Raw genomic sequence first — 17,442 nt, 5'->3', positions numbered from 1 at the left:
GGTATAAATCTAAGAAACCCCACTAACCATTGTTCTTCATGTAAAATATATCAACATTGGATTCTCAAATTCATATATAAATATAAGGGTATTTGGCGATGACGTAATGTCGATGGAATTCCTTTTGCTGCGTCTTTAAAAACGGTTATTTAATACTCATATATTTAGTGAAACTGAATAGCTCATGAACTTAATAAATAAATTAGCTAACTAAGCCACAAAAATACTAAAATAACATTCGTTACAAGCTGATCAATCAGACCTTTTAACGATTTTCATGTGTTCATGACTCGCTGCAATCTTGCAAAATTTCAAGAAACGCTTATTCTCTGCAAGTCGTTAGGATTTGCACGGTTAACTATGGTTATTTTATGATGGATCAAATATACGTGTGTTTCAGGCATGTATTAAGACGAACACTTTATGGTATTAAATTGAAGCCCACATAACAAATACTGCTTAAGACGCTGTTTAAAAACGAAATACCGCTGTAAACATCGTCTTTATTTGTAAAAGGTAAAAAAATATTTTTTTTGCGGTCAATATATTTAAGTGCCAAAATATTTGGCGTAATAGGATTCTAATTTTCACGAAATATATTATGTATTCATTATTTAAAAAAAGAAACAAATGCAGTGTCCTTTTGCACACAACGTATAAGTTTTGCTTTCATTGCACCTCCTTCTGTATAAAGCATCTTGTCTGCAAATGATTTAAAAGGAAACATACCCCATTAAATTAGATCCTGATGTTAAATTCAACTCGAACTGTATAGGCATGTTGCATTACATCACATTAACAATAATAGAACGGATACATAAGCAAATCCTACTTACAAATCTATATTGAAGCAGAATTCATTGAATAAGTCAATTTATAAGAATTTGCAAATACTGGAATGATTAAGGCATTATAATTAAAATGCCAAAATGCAAAAACCATTTAGGTCACCCATGATTAGAACTTCAAGGGATTTGCTTATGTTTTTGTAACAAAATTATTTTTAAAAGTTATCCATCTGAATACATTTATATTATTCCTCTTTGATACCGAAATACCGATTCAACAAATACAATCCAAGAATAAAAACTGAATTTAGTGGGAAGCGAACCCAGGTCAGTACAGTTTAGAAAAAAAAAGAAAACTAACACCAAAACAGCTGGCCAAAGAGGACGCGTACATAAGCCGAGGAATAAACTAAGCCTTTTGTTGAATCGCGTTACTTACTACAATTGACGGGCACAGTATTCGATTGAAAGATCGAGTGACAAAATTAGCCCACATTGCCAAACTATTACGAACGTAATTTGGACATCAACTTATAGCTGCATCACAAAATGTCCAAGTATTGAACACTTGCTGTACACATCAATGACTGATGGTGTATATAAAACTCAAATAACGACTGGCTCCATACGTCACAGAAACGGAATAACGTTCGATTCAGTGCACTTCATCGAACATGAATTGCTTATAATTATCTTTCGTTATCAGCATCATCGACAAACGACATCATTATACTGCATTACCATTGTGCCCGCTGGCCAAAATGACTGGCAACACAAAAAAGCACCACCGTAAACGGAAAATTAGGTAGCAGTCAGGGAGATGTGTTGGTTAGTTGTAGCTATCCGATGTCACGAGAGCAAGAACAGCACAATTAAATATATTGCTTATGTTTGCGCGGAAAGCGAAATTATGTCTGTTTATCAATCATTGGAAAAAGCAGATTGGGATGCTGCCAAACGGTTTGCCATTTTTCTTCTATTCCTGTGAAATTATAATGAACTTTCGAGGTAGGGAATCAAAACAAAAAATCAACAGCTTTATGCGAATAACAGCATTGCTGATCAGTTTATTTTCACAAATACCATATCATTATATTTCCTTGTTTAACATGTGGCTTCTTTCCTCGACAAACCTAACTCATATAAAGTGTATAAAAGTATATTCTAGCACAAATGACCTGATTTGAAATAAAAAGAGATCATCGGTTAGCTTAATGAACAAATGAGAGATGAGACACCAATTCCTATAGATCCGTTATGAGAGACGTTTACAGGTTTCTTAATTTTAAGAACCTATTCTATAGCAACACACTAATGATATAGTTTCCGATCATATATTCGCGAATTTCCCTAAATGTTTAGAAAATCTGGTTTAAAATCTAAATCAAATAAGATATTAATTAAAGATTTAAATTGTTCCTATTTCGAGTTAATGGTTGTTGTCTAAATATTAATGAACAAAAAGCACGATGGCTTATAACAATTACAATTATACTTTAGCTTGACTTTGATGATATGAGTCTCTCATGAAAACGTTTCCTCAGTAGAAGCCAATATTGTTGAGGCTCGAATCCACAACATCTCTAGACCTCTCACACACAAGAAATGTACGACACCTTAAATAATTTACAGTTTATGTTTGGAAATGTTTTTGTTATTCTATCAAGAAGTGTAATCGAACGTTGAATCCGAAATGCAAATATGTTTAACGTATATTCTAGTAAACTTTTATTTGAAATTCATGAAGTAGCGACTTGGCTATTCAACAATAAATATGTGTTACATAACTATGTGCTTGAGAACATTTACAGAATAAAAACATATTTCACATGGCGCAACCAGATAATTGTGAAATGCTTATAACTGAAGTCGTCATAACTTGTTTAATACGAAATAAATTTCTCCAGGAGAAATCAATCCCGGAAAGTATTCAAGGTGTAACGACTTATAAGAACTTATAACGCACGAAGTATCAACAATATCTCTTTAATATATAATCATATACGTAGTTGCTGGTTTCCCAGAATAGGTGATAAGGTATTTTACTACTCATTGTTGAGAAGTTAACTGTCTAGATAAAGCATTCTCGTCATGCAGGATTGATACAAAATTGCTACACTTGGCCGAGCAGCCATAATGTTATGTACATTTAACAACCAGCACTTCGAATACCTTATGGACGTCTTGTATCAGAGACAAGATCAGAAAGAAAAAAGGAAACAACCAATTTGATACAGCATAATTGTTCAAATCTTCTCCGTTATCTCTCGATCTTTATGTTTCTGACATTATGACTCAAATATAATTACACTAATATACATTGATGGACCGATAGTTATAATTATCTCTAGAACACCAAATGCAATGCTTTAAATATTGGCAAATTGGTAGCGATAAACACCGTTTAATAACGTAATAAGAAACCATAAAGTGCCTCTTTTGCAGAGAAGAATGGTGGTAAAGATATCTAAAAAGAGATGAAAACTCCATTTTCTTAAACTCCATTTTCTTAAATTTAAGCCATATCTTCGTCTATTGCAATATTTGTACAAGGACGCGCATGGGAAAGCCAGTCCCATGAGGACTATAATCGCTTACTGTTCTCTCCTCTCCGAGACACGCGCGTATTAGGATATTATCAGAAAACTGTTTACACACGACAACAGCATGGCAATGAAGTATTATTAGGCTTTTGGATGTTATTGGACGTTTCCGATTAGCCAATTGCATACGATATTCGAAAGCCGGAAATTAAGCTTGCCGAAGCACTTCCATTACCATTCCAACAAGGGAGCGGCTAACGTACAAACCAATACAAAAGTTGGATCTTCCGACTGTGTAAATAATGATCAGGGAACAAAATATTGTATTTTCATATTGTTTTGAACTAGAAACAGGAAAGTCAAAGGATTAAAATATCTCGATTTGCATAGAGGATGTATTATCAGAAAACGTAATTATACAGAAGCCACAACTTATGTTAAAATGACAAACGCAACATGATTCTAACTTGTACCTAAAAACTATCACATCTTAGCTATTTTTCGAGGACTAAAAACACTGTGACAATCAAATCTCAAAATTGATGGACACACCGTAAACTGTCAACATGTACATTGGTATTAAGCTAAGAAATATCAGTTGAAACAAAAACATCAAAATGACAAAAGTAGGTTTGCTATAACCAACACCTGCACCTTGTCGGTGGGCGACTTTACTATAACAAACAACTGCCCCTTGTCTGTTGGACGATTTTGCTTTAACCAACAACTGCCCCTTGTCTGTTGGACGATTTTGCTATAACCAACACCTGCCCCTTGTCGGTTGGACGATTTTGCTATAACCAACACCTGCCCCTTGTCTGTTGGACGATTTTGCTTGAACCAACACCTGCCCCTTGTCGGTGGGCGACTTTACTATAACAAACAACTGCCTCTTGTCTGTTGGACGATTTTGCTTGAACCAACACCTGCCCTTGTCGGTGGGCGACTTTACTATAACAAACAACTGCCTCTTGTCTGTTGGACGATTTTGCTATAACCAACACCTGCCCCTTGTCGGTTGGACGATTTTGCTATAACCAACACCTGCCCCTTGTCGGTTGGACGATTTTGCTATAACCAACACCTGCCCCTTGTCTGTTGGACGATTTTGCTTTAACCAACACCTGCCCCTTGTCGGTTGGACGATTTTGCTATAACCAACACCTGCCCTTGTCGGTTGGACGATTTTGCTATAAGCAACACCTGCACCTTGTCGGTTGGACGATTTTGCTATAACCAACACCTGCCCTTGTCGGTTGGACGATTTTGCTATAACCAACACCTGCCCTTGTCGGTTGGACGATTTTGCTATAACCAACACCTGCCCTTGTCGGTTGGACGATTTTGCTATAACCAACACCTGCCCTTGTCGGTTGGACGATTTTGCTATAACCAACACCTGCCCTTGTCGGTTGGACGATTTTGCTTTAACCAACACCTGCCCTTGTCGGTTGGACGATTTTGCTATAACCAACACCTGCCCTTGTCGGTGGGCGACTTTACTATAACAAACAACTGCCTCTTGTCTGTTGGACGATTTTGCTTGAACCAACACCTGCCCCTTGTCGGTGGGCGACTTTACTATAACAAACAACTGCCTCTTGTCTGTTGGACGATTTTGCTATAACCAACACCTGCTCCTTGTCGGTTGGACGATTTTGCTTTAACCAACACCTGCCCCTTGTCTGTTGGACGATTTTGCTATAACCAACACCTGCTCCTTGTCGGTTGGACGATTTTGCTTTAACCAACACCTGTCCCTTGTCGGTTGGACGATTTTGCTATAACCAACACCTGCTCCTTGTCGGTTGGACGATTTTGCTTTAACCAACACCTGCCCCTTGTCGGTTGGACGATTTTGCTTTAACCAACACCTGTCCCTTGTCGGTTGGACGATTTTGCTTGAACCAACATCTGCCCCTTGTCGGTTGGACGATTTTGCTATAACCAACACCTGTCCCTTGTCGGTTGGACGATTTTGCTTTAGCCAACACCTGCCCCTTGTCGGTTGGATGATTTTGCTATAAGCAACACCTGCCCCTTGTCGGTTGGACGATTTTGCTTAAACCAACACCTGTCCCTTGTCGGTTGGACGATTTTACTTTAACCAACACCTGCACCTTGTTGGTTGGACGATTTTGCTTTAACCAACACCTGTCCCTTGTCGGTTGGACGATTTTACTTTAACCAACACCTGCACCTTGTTGGTTGGACGATTTTGCTTTAACCAACACCTGTCCCTTGTCGGCTGAACGACTTTGCTTTAACCAAGACCTGTCCCTTGTCGGTTGAACAACATTCCTTTAACCAAAACAAAACAAAAATGTCGATTGTAGGATTTTTTTATAGCCAACACATGTCCCTTGTCGGTTGAAAAAATGTTGCTTTGACCAACATCTGCTCCTTGTCGGTTGGACTACTCTGCTTTAACCAAAACATGCCCCATGTCGATTGCTTTAACCAATACATGCTCCTTGTCGGTTTGACAACTTTGTTTTTATCAACACCTATCCCTTGTCGGTTGGACGACTTTACTTTAACCAAAACATGTCACTTACCAACAGAAATACCTTCAACAATTTCATTTGTCTAACGTAATAACGTGTCAGTAAAATCTTGAAAAATATCTTTCATATGATTAACCAATATATTTTAAAATCGATTTCATAATTATATATGAATATGAAATTGATAGTTTTACTCCGGTGTTTTCACTGGTACAATTTAACCTTTACTTCGTACATACTGAATATTAATGATACTTATGTTTTCATTCACAAATGCCATACCCTTGCAATAATAGAACCTTTTTTTAAGAGCAACAGGCACGCTTTAGTCGAGAGCACCAGCTTTGGCAATTACGATGCTGAAAACTCAATGTATGTTACCAGGCTATGTTCTTAAGATTTTTTATGAGTCGGTATCCGATTGTTATAAGTCGTTTGGTCGGTTTTTTTCGAGACGAAGCGGAAAAATCTTGCATAAAAAGACAAATTAACTCTTCATTGCTAGTTGTATTATACGTTTTCAAGTAGACTATGTCTTAAACTGAGCTTAACACGGTTTAAAGCAATACTTTCTGCTTATTAACCTAGTAATTGTTTAATCTAAGTATACAAGGTTATATTGTATTGTCATTCTTATATGCAGATCATAAAACACGTCACGTTTAGTTCGCAATCACTCAATACAGATATCTTCACTTAATGCCATAATACAGCTTATTGATGTTTTTGTAATAGCAAACAAGAAATTGTGATACTACCTAAGTGAGGAAACCAAACTAACACAAATCAGTCAATTTGTACTATTACTAAGACAGTGTTCATACTTTCGGGATTCGCAGTAGAAGGCTTTAGTATGAAGTTGAATCAATGTAAGGCTTCTTTTGCTACGATTACGCATGCACTATACTAAAAATAATCATGCGTAAGGTAGAACTTCGAAAAAAGATTTGACAATATTTCTAAGAAATATACAAAACAATTAGATAATCCAAACAAATGACGTATTTCCGACTCTTCAGCTCACATACATTGCACATTTTGTCTATCCTTAACTTCCTCTTTTGCAAATAAATAAAAAAATACATGCCAATTACTATTTAACAGCTGCTTCGTTTTATTCAAATTAAAGGGCAAAAAATGCGATGTTTTATTTTATAAAATTATAACCTAAGGTCTGATTCTTTTTCTCTTCAGATGTTTCTGAAAAGACAAATCTAGAAAAACTAATAATGTCAGAAAATCTGAATTATCGAAATGGAATGATAACGGAGTTATACACACCTTAATATACGTAAACTAATGTCCGACCTTTATAAACAGATAATGACATTGCAAATTAAAAAAACTGTGTTCGCCAGATCGCATGGCAAAACAAACCCGGTATTGACAACATATTGCAGAAGTGATTAGAACTAGGAAGTAACAGCTGCATATCACCTTCGAAGACCGGCTATTAAATAGTTTCCATTATGTTTATAAATGACGGAATATATATCAAATTCAGAAATAATCAAAACGATAAGGAATCAGAAAACATAACATATTACCAGCGTTATGCCAGTTTTGCCAGATGAATTGTTTGTGAACGGATTTCGGTATCATCCCAATCGCCAACCGCCGTTATCATACCGCAGTAATAATGTATTGCAGGTCGACATGACTGAGATAAATAAACAAAGTTTAGGAAGATGGACCGTTTAGAAAAGCAAATAAGAATGTGTTAGAGTTCCTATCTACGGGATTATCTCGACCCCATGCCGAGGTAACCAGCTCTATAATTGTGTAGGTCGTCAAAATTATTTTGTTTGAAATCGTCAGAATTGCTTTACATAATATTAATGAACAGAAAATTTTGAAAAATCCTCCATAACCATTTGCCCGCTAAAAATGGAAGCCCCAATTGTAAAAAGTGCAAATAAGTCCTTCAAACTTCGGAAATTAAATTTGCAAAATCCTTTTCATGGTAATTCCTACACCTGAGCTTGTCATGACCAAACCAATACAAACGTTCGGTTTTCCAATTGTGTAAATAAAAGTCAGTGATTTATTTTCTGAAAACTAACATAAGATAAGCATTTGAAGAAGATTGGTTTTTATAAACTTTTTCATTTGCTTGCTAAAAAATCATCAAGAACCCCCAGAAATATTGGAATATCTAATATGTGTATTCCTATATGCGGCTTTATAACAATGACGTGGTCATATTGCAGCTCTAAAACAAATTCCTTGACTAGTGGGTCATGTAGATGGAATGATAAAAGAGATATTCCAGAACGTTCGACAACTTGGTCCTGGAACCTTTCATATACTTGTATTACAGAGCTACAATCTACAGTAACTCATGGCATGCAACCTCACACAGGATGTACACGAAACCAAATAGAGTTTTATTTTTTTCCGCTTTACTTGTTTTAATTAACAAGGGGCGTTGTGTTTTCTAAAAACAGGTGTTCAGCTGATTGACCTTACCACATAAACGTGTTTCCTTAAAATATTCTTTTGATAACTATATATTACAATGTATACCAGAAAATAAAACATCAAGTATCCAGTAGAAAACGTCAAGGGTTTATACACACATGTTGGAAGAAAACAATAAACACATATTCTTTGCAAATTCCAGTACACCTGCCCACCATTGTGCCCATGACCATCATAAATAATTATTAACGTTCTGACATAAAGACAGTGCATTATCAGTGGTCACTTGCGTAACTTGCGTGTTGAAAAACTGATAAGGAGTTTTAGGAGTTTAATAACTAAAAACACTTACGTCAAATAAATTCTAGCAGTGTTATTTTCGTGGAACTGGCAATATTCCCTGACACTGGCTTAATGGACATTTTATTTTATAGAAATAATTATACAGATATATTCAGTGACAAATATGCAAAGAAAGTTGACGAATATATCTACCCGCTCCAACCACCCCGTGTATTGTTTGATACGAAGAATACCTCATTTGAGGTCACTAACATGCGTACGTAAGCGAAGTCTCGTACAAAGTATTTATTAACCTGCAATGAACAGAACACGTTATAAATACAACATACTGATGGCGCAATGATTGAAAAATACTCGAATAATCTTTGATTTGGGCTAACAACGTCGGTAATCAATTATATTCACCAAAGATGAACCTTTTACTTAAAAATGAAAACAGATTAGTGCCAACTATCATTTGTTCAGTTATAACATCATACATCCAAATTTGTGAAATGAATTATTCAAATGTTGAATCCACTTAGATATGATATGCATATGGCAGAGAAAGTCCTGCAAAAAGCTCGCGTTCTATTATGATACCATGATTATGAGATACACCTTCGATTATTTCTGATTCAATTTATCAAATGCGGGTGTTCATTTGCATTTTATCATAAATTCTGAAATTGTCCGATTATGTAACCCTCATACAATAGCCACACTTATTTGTTTTGACGTAAAATACAATTTATGTCTAACTTCACAAATGCCATACCGTTGGCGTTGCATTTTGATCCTAGAACCGATATTCCTAGAGCAACAAACACACTCGAAGCCAGATCACTACACTGCGTCAAACCTGCCCGCCAGTTTGTATGCTGAAAGGCTCAGTGAAAGCTCTTAAGTGTAACCTAGAAATGTGTTATATATATTTAACATTTGCCATTCAATTGTGTGTAGAACCTTTATTTCTTAGATTTTCAGGATCAAAGATTTAGGACTCAACACATTTATTTAGTTAATCAACAAAGACGTGTTCCTCATTACATGATAAATTGTTATATAATAAAACACACAGTAACAGGATAGGTATCAACTTGATATAATATTATCAATCAGTAACTCTTATAGATAAGTTTAAATTGATATTTATGTAGAAAAATAGAAATAAGAACTATACCATCTGTGAAATAAGGGACGACATTTTTGTTTTAGTTTTTAAAAATCATAGCACATACTTGTGTTGACTGTTAAGTTGACCGTTGCTGTATATATAGCAGAATAAATGGGTCATGTATTGTCTATTTAGTCTAACCTTTAATCGTATTTGTTCATTCAGTGTAAGGAAAATATAATTAAAGAAGTTCATATATAAATATAGCCTCAATCACGACCAAGTGGCGTGTTTGTAGAAACATATGCAGAAAAGTATATAAAAAAAGAATAATAGAAAAACCCAAGGCAGTAGTTCTTAAAAATTAAAACAAAGACTGTTTCTTAACTACAGTTCAGCATCTTAAAATTGTATAAAGTAATGGAGAGAAGTAAACAAAAAAGCATAAAACTAATCAAAGGAAAATTATTCTCAAAATATCCTACACAAAATAATGTTTCTTTTGCACATCACGTCTTCTTAACACAGTCAACATGTGTGCAAAGTTTGTAGTCAATACACCAAAATCAAATGAAATTATGTTACATATTGATGACCACACCAAATATGCAGATACGTATTTTATCACAATTTTTAAGAAATATTAGTTATCATCGTCATACTTAAGCGGTTAAATGAAATTATCACATATTGAAAGACACCATTACTATGCTTTTGCAAAATTTGTAATTTTTATGGGAACGAATTGACGAATCTGTGAGAGCTCCAATTAAAGTGTTAACCGAATATGAGACGTAAATAAAGCGGGAAAACTGGTAACGAATAAGAGTAAAACTCGTTATTGTACAAACCATCAGATGTATAGCCTCATTTCAAATCCCTGCTCACATTTTATGATTTTAATCCGTATATTATCTGGGATGAAAAAGCATGTTATGTCAAGCAACAATGTCAAGCCCAGGTCTGAACAAATATTGCAGAAGTATTTAAGCCATTGTGTAACAGCTGCATATCCACTTACAAGTCCTGGTATTGAACACGTTTGCTGATGATGTACATACCATATTCAGAGGAAATGTATCATTTATATCCCGTTATAGGCGCTATCCACGAGTGTAATGTTTCTAAACAGGTTCTTGTTGTGAAACACTTGACTCTGACCCCAGAGGTTGCAACTCATCACTAAAGTACTTACCGTCTTCTGAGATAGACACTGGTACACGCTTAAATCAGTGTAGCTTTAACTAGTTACATTGTCAGTCTACTATACTCATCAATTTGATAAGACTAATACTCCCACTGGGGCTGACGTCCTGTGATAGTCAGATGTGGCGTCTTAAAATACGTGGATCTCCATCCCACCTCCATCGCACCTCCATCGCAAAATGGCATCCGCAAACAGTATTATAATTGTTTTATTCCTGGTTAACATGAATGACAAAACAAAACAACATGATGGTATGGAATTTAAGAAAACATGCGTAAAATATCATAGACGAGATATTTTTACGCGAAATGCAGTAATTGATTCGTCGATCTTTGAGCACTGAGAACTGGTTCGAATGCAGTTAATTATTCAGGTTTCAGTGAGATATCTTAAAAGAGGTCATTAATGCATATATGAGTTTGACAAACCTTTGATGGAATGTGAATCATTCTTGATTTACATTTTCGGTGCAAGACTACTTTCTTCTCTCATTTTAATCTTTAAAGGAGGTTGTTACACCTTTAAATAAGGAGCTTTCATACATACACGTATATGAACGAGAAACGGAAGTAAAGACATCGTAGAGTGCAGTAATTATATCTGTGCTTTCAAGCAAAATTGTTAGCCTAGGATTTACGGTATCAGACATTCGCATTAGGGTATGTTCGATTTCCGTTTGAAAGCCTCATTTTTATTTGTATAAGCTTAAAGAAGATAACGGAAATAATACTAAGTTAATTTCAATATCCGAAAACATTAAGCCCCCCAAGTACATTGATAAAGGCTTTAATCATGTCAGGATTTGGAACAACTTAACTGCTTCAAAGTGTACATGTTGTATAAGTTTGAATGCGATTTGGTCATTTAGTCTGTGGTGTTCACGAGACTGTTGTATTCTCAAGTCTGTAGTGTTCACGAGACTGTTGTATTCTCGAGTCAGTTGTGTTCACGAGGCTGTTGTGTTCTCGAGTCTGTTGTGTTCACGAGACTGTTGTATTCTCGAGTCTGTGGTGTTCACGAGATTTTGTATTCTCGAGTCTGTTGTGTTCACGACACTGTTGTATTCTCGAGTCTGTGGTGTTCACGAGACTGTTGTATTCTCGAGTCTGTGGTGTTCACGAGACTGTTGTATTCTCGAGTATGTGCTGTTCACGAGACTGTTGTATTCTCGAGTCGGTGGTGTTCACGAGACTGTTGTATTCTCGAGTCTGTGGTGTTCACGAGACTGTTGCATTCTCGAGTCCGTGGTGTTCACGAGACTGTTGTTCTCTCGAGTCTGTTGTGTTCACGAGACTGTTGTATTCTCGAGTCTGTGGTGTTCACGAGACTGTTGTATACTCTAGTCTGTGGTGTTCACGAGACTGTTGTATTCTCGAGTCTGTGGTGTTCACGAAACTGTTGTTTTTTCGAGTTTGTAGTGTTCACGGGACTGTTGTATTCTCGAGTCTGTGGTAACAACGAGACTGTTGTATTCTCGAGTCTGTGGTGTTCACGAAACTGTTGTTTTCACGAGTCTGTAGTGTTCACGAGACTGTTGTATTCACGGGTTGTGGTGACAACGAGACAGTTATAATCTCGAGTCTGTGGTGTTCATAAGATTGTTATATTCTCAAGTTTGTAGTGTTTACGAGACTGTTGTATTCTCGAGTTAGTTTTGTTTACGAGATTGTTATATTCTCGAGTTTGTAGTGTTAACGAGACTGTTGTATTCTCGAGTCAGTTGTGTTTACGAGACTGATGTATTCTCGAGTCTGTGGTGTTCACGAGACTGTTATATTCTCGAGTCGGTGGTGTTCGCGAGACTGTTGTATTCTCCAGTTAGTTGTGTTCACGAGACTGTTGTATTCTCGACTCGGTGGTGTTCACGAGACTGTTGTATTCTCGAGTTGGTGGTGTTCACGAGACTGTTGTATTCTCGAGTTTGTTGAATTCAAGAGACTGTTGTATTTTCGTGTCAGTTGTGTTCACGAGAATGTTGTATTTTCGAGTCAGTTGTGTTCAAGAGACTGTTGTATTCTCGAGTCTGTGGTGTTCACGAGACTGTTGTATTCTCGAGTCTATGGTGTTCACGAGACTGTTGTATTCTCGAGTTAGTTATGTTCACGAGACTGTTGTATTCTCGAGTATGTGGTGTTCACGAGACTGTTGTATTCTCGAGTCGGTGGTGTTCACGAAACTGTTGTTTTCTCGAGTCTGTGGTGTTCTCGAGACTGTTGTATTCTCGACTCTGTGGTGATAACGAGACTGTTATATTCTCGAGTCTGTGGTGTTCACAAGACTGTTGTATTCTCGAGTCTGTGGTGTTTACGTGATTGTTATATTCTTGAGTTTGTAGTGTTTACGAGACTGTTGTATTCTCGAGTTAGTTTTTTTACGAGATTGTTATATTCTCGTGTTTGTAGTGTTCACGAGACTGTTGTATTCTCGAGTAAGTTGTATTTACGAGACTTTTGTATTCTCGAGTCTGTGGTGTTTACGAGACTGTTGTATTCTCGAGTATGTGGTGTTCACGAGACTGTTGTTTTCTCGAGTCAGTTTTGTTCACGAGACTGTTGTATTCTCAAGTATGTGGTGTTCACGAGACTGTTGTTTTCTCGAGTCAGTTTTGTTCACGAGACTTTTGTATACTCGAATTAGTTGTATTCACGAGACTGTTGTATTCTCGAGTCTGTGATGTTCATAAGATTGTTGTATTCTCGAGCCTGTGTTGTTTGCGAGACTTTTGTATTCACGAGTCTGTGGTGTTCACGAGACTGTTGTATTCTCGAGTATACTGTGTTCACGACACCAGTGTTGTTACGAGACTGTTGTGATAACGATAGTGCTACGCTCATAAGAGTGTTGTTTTTTCGTGTTTGTTGTCTTCACGCGACTGTATTAGCAAGTCTGTAGTGTTCACGATATTGTTGTGTTCACATAATTGTAGTGTTCTCGAGACTGTTGTGTTCTCGATACTGTAATGTTATTCCAGCTGTAGTATTTACGAGACGGTTGTGTTCTAGGGATTTTTGTGTTTTAAAGAATTTTGTGTTCTCGAGACTTTTGTGTTCACGAGTCGGATGTATTCGCGAGAATTCTGTTTTCACGAACCTATTTGGATCATTGATCATGTGTACATGCTGGGCTTCCGAAGAACCTTTTGCATCATGAGTCAGAGTCAAACATTTATAAACTTATATCTCATAGTCTGTAAATAGCAATTCATTTAAGATAGACAAGGGCTTTCAATTTACGAGAATTGATTACATTCCTGACAAAATATTTACTTGTAATTGATGACCTAAAGGCTAATGGGATTTTATGCTGTTATAAGAAAAGTATGCAAATTTTGTGAAGTAATGCAGAGTGTTGTCATCACTCACGGAAGTTATCTTACGGCAACATACAGTTTCCAATTATATCTTATCGTATTTGATGTAAATATTTCATATTTTACGCATTCGTTATAAATCAACTTAGTACAAATTAACAACAAACTTGCGGGAGATCACTACTTCCAAGCAATTTGGTTTTATGTAAAGCCAAAATCAAATCAGAGTTGACTGAATAAAACAAATAAACAACAAGGCAATGAGGCATCAAACTTTGATTTAGAGTTTCCATCAATTAAGAACAAAGCTATTAAGACATCGTAGTATTTATAATAGTCAATATAACTAAAACAATTATTTTTTTGGAAATGAAAATATGAATTAAAACACGAATATTATCAGATAATGACTGGTATTACTGACTTTGAATACATATCAATGTTTACTTTCAGTATAAAGTCAACATAAATCCGATCATCAGCGGAATACTAGATATAAATGCATTTTTGTTGATGTCTTAAAGAAACCACTTGTCACGAACATGCTTTAATACATTCTATTATGAAGATGGAAACCCCTTCATCTTATTTGTTCTCATTGCTATACTGCCAGAGCCGTTAATTGTTTTAAATTCGAACACAGACGACGGCAGATCAGAAAATGTCTTTATACCGTGACATTTATATTTACCTGTAGTGCATAAATAACATGTGAGCGTTAAGAGTTTAAAAACTTGAAAACTATTAAATTTGTTCTTCCTTTAGTTCTTAAACCTCTCAACTGCCTTGGACGTCCGTTGAATAAGACATGGTATATCGCCGCAATGTCTAGCCATTTTCTATGGTGTCAAAAATATGTACATTATTAATCGTAATTCAAACCACTTATTTCTTTTAACTTGCAACAGAAGCAAGGCAGACGCACAAGCATTTTGTATATTTGTTTGCCATTTGACAAACATTAGATGTAGAATGTTCATTTTGTATAATGAACTTGTTAACAATAACCACAAAAAAGGAATAAAACAAAACATATTATATATAAGTTTCATTGTGCGAGTCCTACATCAGATAAGCTTATACATAAGAAGCACACGCAAGTTCAACAATACTGTACCTGCGTCGAAGAAATATAGTATTACATTTACATATATGTAATTACAATAGCTTTATGTTTCTAAAAGAAGGTTTATTCGGTTTAAACTATATAAGCTCAATTTCAGACACGTTAAAGAATGTCAAATATGGATACACGTATAGAGACAACAACGCATGCGTGCTTGTGTGTGTGCGTGTGCGCGTGTGCGTGTGTGCGAGTGTGCGTGTGTGTGTGCGTGTGAGTGTTTATGTGTGTGTGAGTATGTGTGTGATTTATATGCTTGAACCCATGCAGGTCTTGTTGTCTTTATGCGGTTTTTATTGTTTTTAAAACGACTTGCAAATATCCAGATTCAATCGGTTTACAAAAATACAATAGAGAATACGTACCTTAACAAACGAATCCTTTAAATGAAGACTTTCACATAAACTACCACCAGACAACACTGAAATACTTAAATATGATTTAACATCACGTGTGCTGATTGCTAAGTCCATGAAGTGCAGCACTTGTATCGTGCTGTTTACCTTTGAACACGAGCGTTAAAGTTTTCATTGCAGTGCTCGAAGTATATACCAAATATTCAAGCTTGTTCACTCTGGACAAGTCATGTTTCGGATCTATTTTAGGCACCTCAGCAATAGAACACGTATATAATCATTCTTTCCTACTTTCAACTATCCATTGTTAGGTTCTGTGACAAAACAAATGTTAGTAGGGAAGCATTAAAATCACTTCAAAGGGTAAAACTTCACTTTAATTGTTTTTCTTAGGTATTTTCTTTAAAAAATATGAATTATAAATTCATTTCAGCACGATTTGGTGCGATATGAAGCTCAGCAATTTAAACAAATTCCAAACATCCTTATGCATCAAAACGCAAATCCTTCGAAAATATGATTTTGTGCAAAATACTTTAACCGATCAGACCAACAAAGCCTTGTGGCTTATTGAAATCTTTTTTTTCAAATTCGAAGGAAAATAAAATGTTACTTTAATTAATTTCAGTCTATTTGAACAAATATGTTATTAGAAATTGTATCCATGGGTTGCGCAAAACGCAGATTGATATTGATTTAGGGTTATTTATTGATTGACTGATAAATTAACGAACATAATTATTTCTTAAAAGCCAGTGTTACGTTCGTATTTACGCGTTGTCTCTTTGATTTACGACCGATGCCGATAGATTTGTATAAGTGTACCTGTAAATGTTGGCAGTATTGCCTAAAAAATGGGATGTAAGCGCTTTAACTTCAAAGTCATTCTTATCCCAAGCTTTATCAGCAAATAACTCCTCAATAAACACCATACGGCCACATTCAAGTTAATATATTTATGGCTGACCAAAACGTATTCACAAATCGCACTAAAACAAGTTTAAGGTGCGCACTTAAATCATGCTATAGACTGCAAACGAGGGGCACACTTGTTCCATGATTTGAGTGGAATCAACATTCACAAAAGTAAATGTTCACATGCTCAATATTAAACACTTGACGAATACAACCCCAAGTAACGTAACATCTGTAATAAAAGCATCAGCGATATATATTTTAGAACACTGACTAGACAACTTTTACCTGTGCATTTATATTTAATTACTAGCGTATTTCAGACACAGCGCCATCGCGTCTGCACATCACAAACACAGAATTATTTCGATTTTTCAAATTTAGGCCGCAGCCTTTCTTTTTTTTTAATTGGTGTTTCCAAACAGGTTAAAAACATCGTTGTTATCAAAAAGTAAGCATTGCAACACGCCGTTAAAACATCAATGTTGATGTTGATGTTTCACTCAGTTAAATACCTCAGTTAAATACCTGAACCAGACTGTAGTGAAATTACCTAACTGCATTTCTTTTTAATATTAATTTGTCTTTTTTTTGGTAAAACATTGATTATGAGATGGTGTTGTTTGGTATTCGATATTGCTTTACATAGGTATAAGAGAATTTACCCGACCGGATACCGTATCAGAAAAAACGATTACGACAAAATGGTAGTACTCATACAGTTTTCTACAAGAATATAATCTGAGAAAAACATTACGAGAAGAAAAACATATATACGAGTAAACAAAATAATTGAGAAATCTCTTATCAGTGAATCTGGATCTCAAGGTCATTGATAACTGTTTCAAAACTTATGCCGAAACACATGAAATA

At 35.7% G+C, this 17,442-nt stretch overlaps 1 protein-coding gene across 3 annotated transcripts in view; it reads right to left on the bottom strand.

Annotated features, from left to right (window-relative positions):
- Nucleotides 1–17,442, bottom strand: part of LOC128227870 (G-protein coupled receptor 4-like) — a 111,412-nt gene that overhangs the window by 53,565 nt on the left and 40,405 nt on the right. The window contains exon 1 of one of the 3 annotated variants that reach the window (XM_052938770.1): nt 15,664–15,782. The exons of 1 other annotated variant lie outside the window; for it this stretch is intronic. In XM_052938770.1, the coding sequence (XP_052794730.1) occupies nt 15,664–15,771 (108 nt within the window). In that variant the 5' untranslated portion in view covers nt 15,772–15,782. Of the gene's footprint in view, nt 1–10,509; nt 10,571–15,663; nt 15,783–17,442 lie in introns of those variants that run through there. One more of the 3 variants, XM_052938774.1, reaches the window with a different exon arrangement.

The sequence above is a fragment of the Mya arenaria genome, chromosome 3 (genome assembly GCF_026914265.1).
Source record: "Mya arenaria isolate MELC-2E11 chromosome 3, ASM2691426v1".
Taxonomy (NCBI): domain Eukaryota; kingdom Metazoa; phylum Mollusca; class Bivalvia; order Myida; family Myidae; genus Mya; species Mya arenaria.
This window is presented reverse-complemented; position numbering and strand designations above follow the sequence as displayed.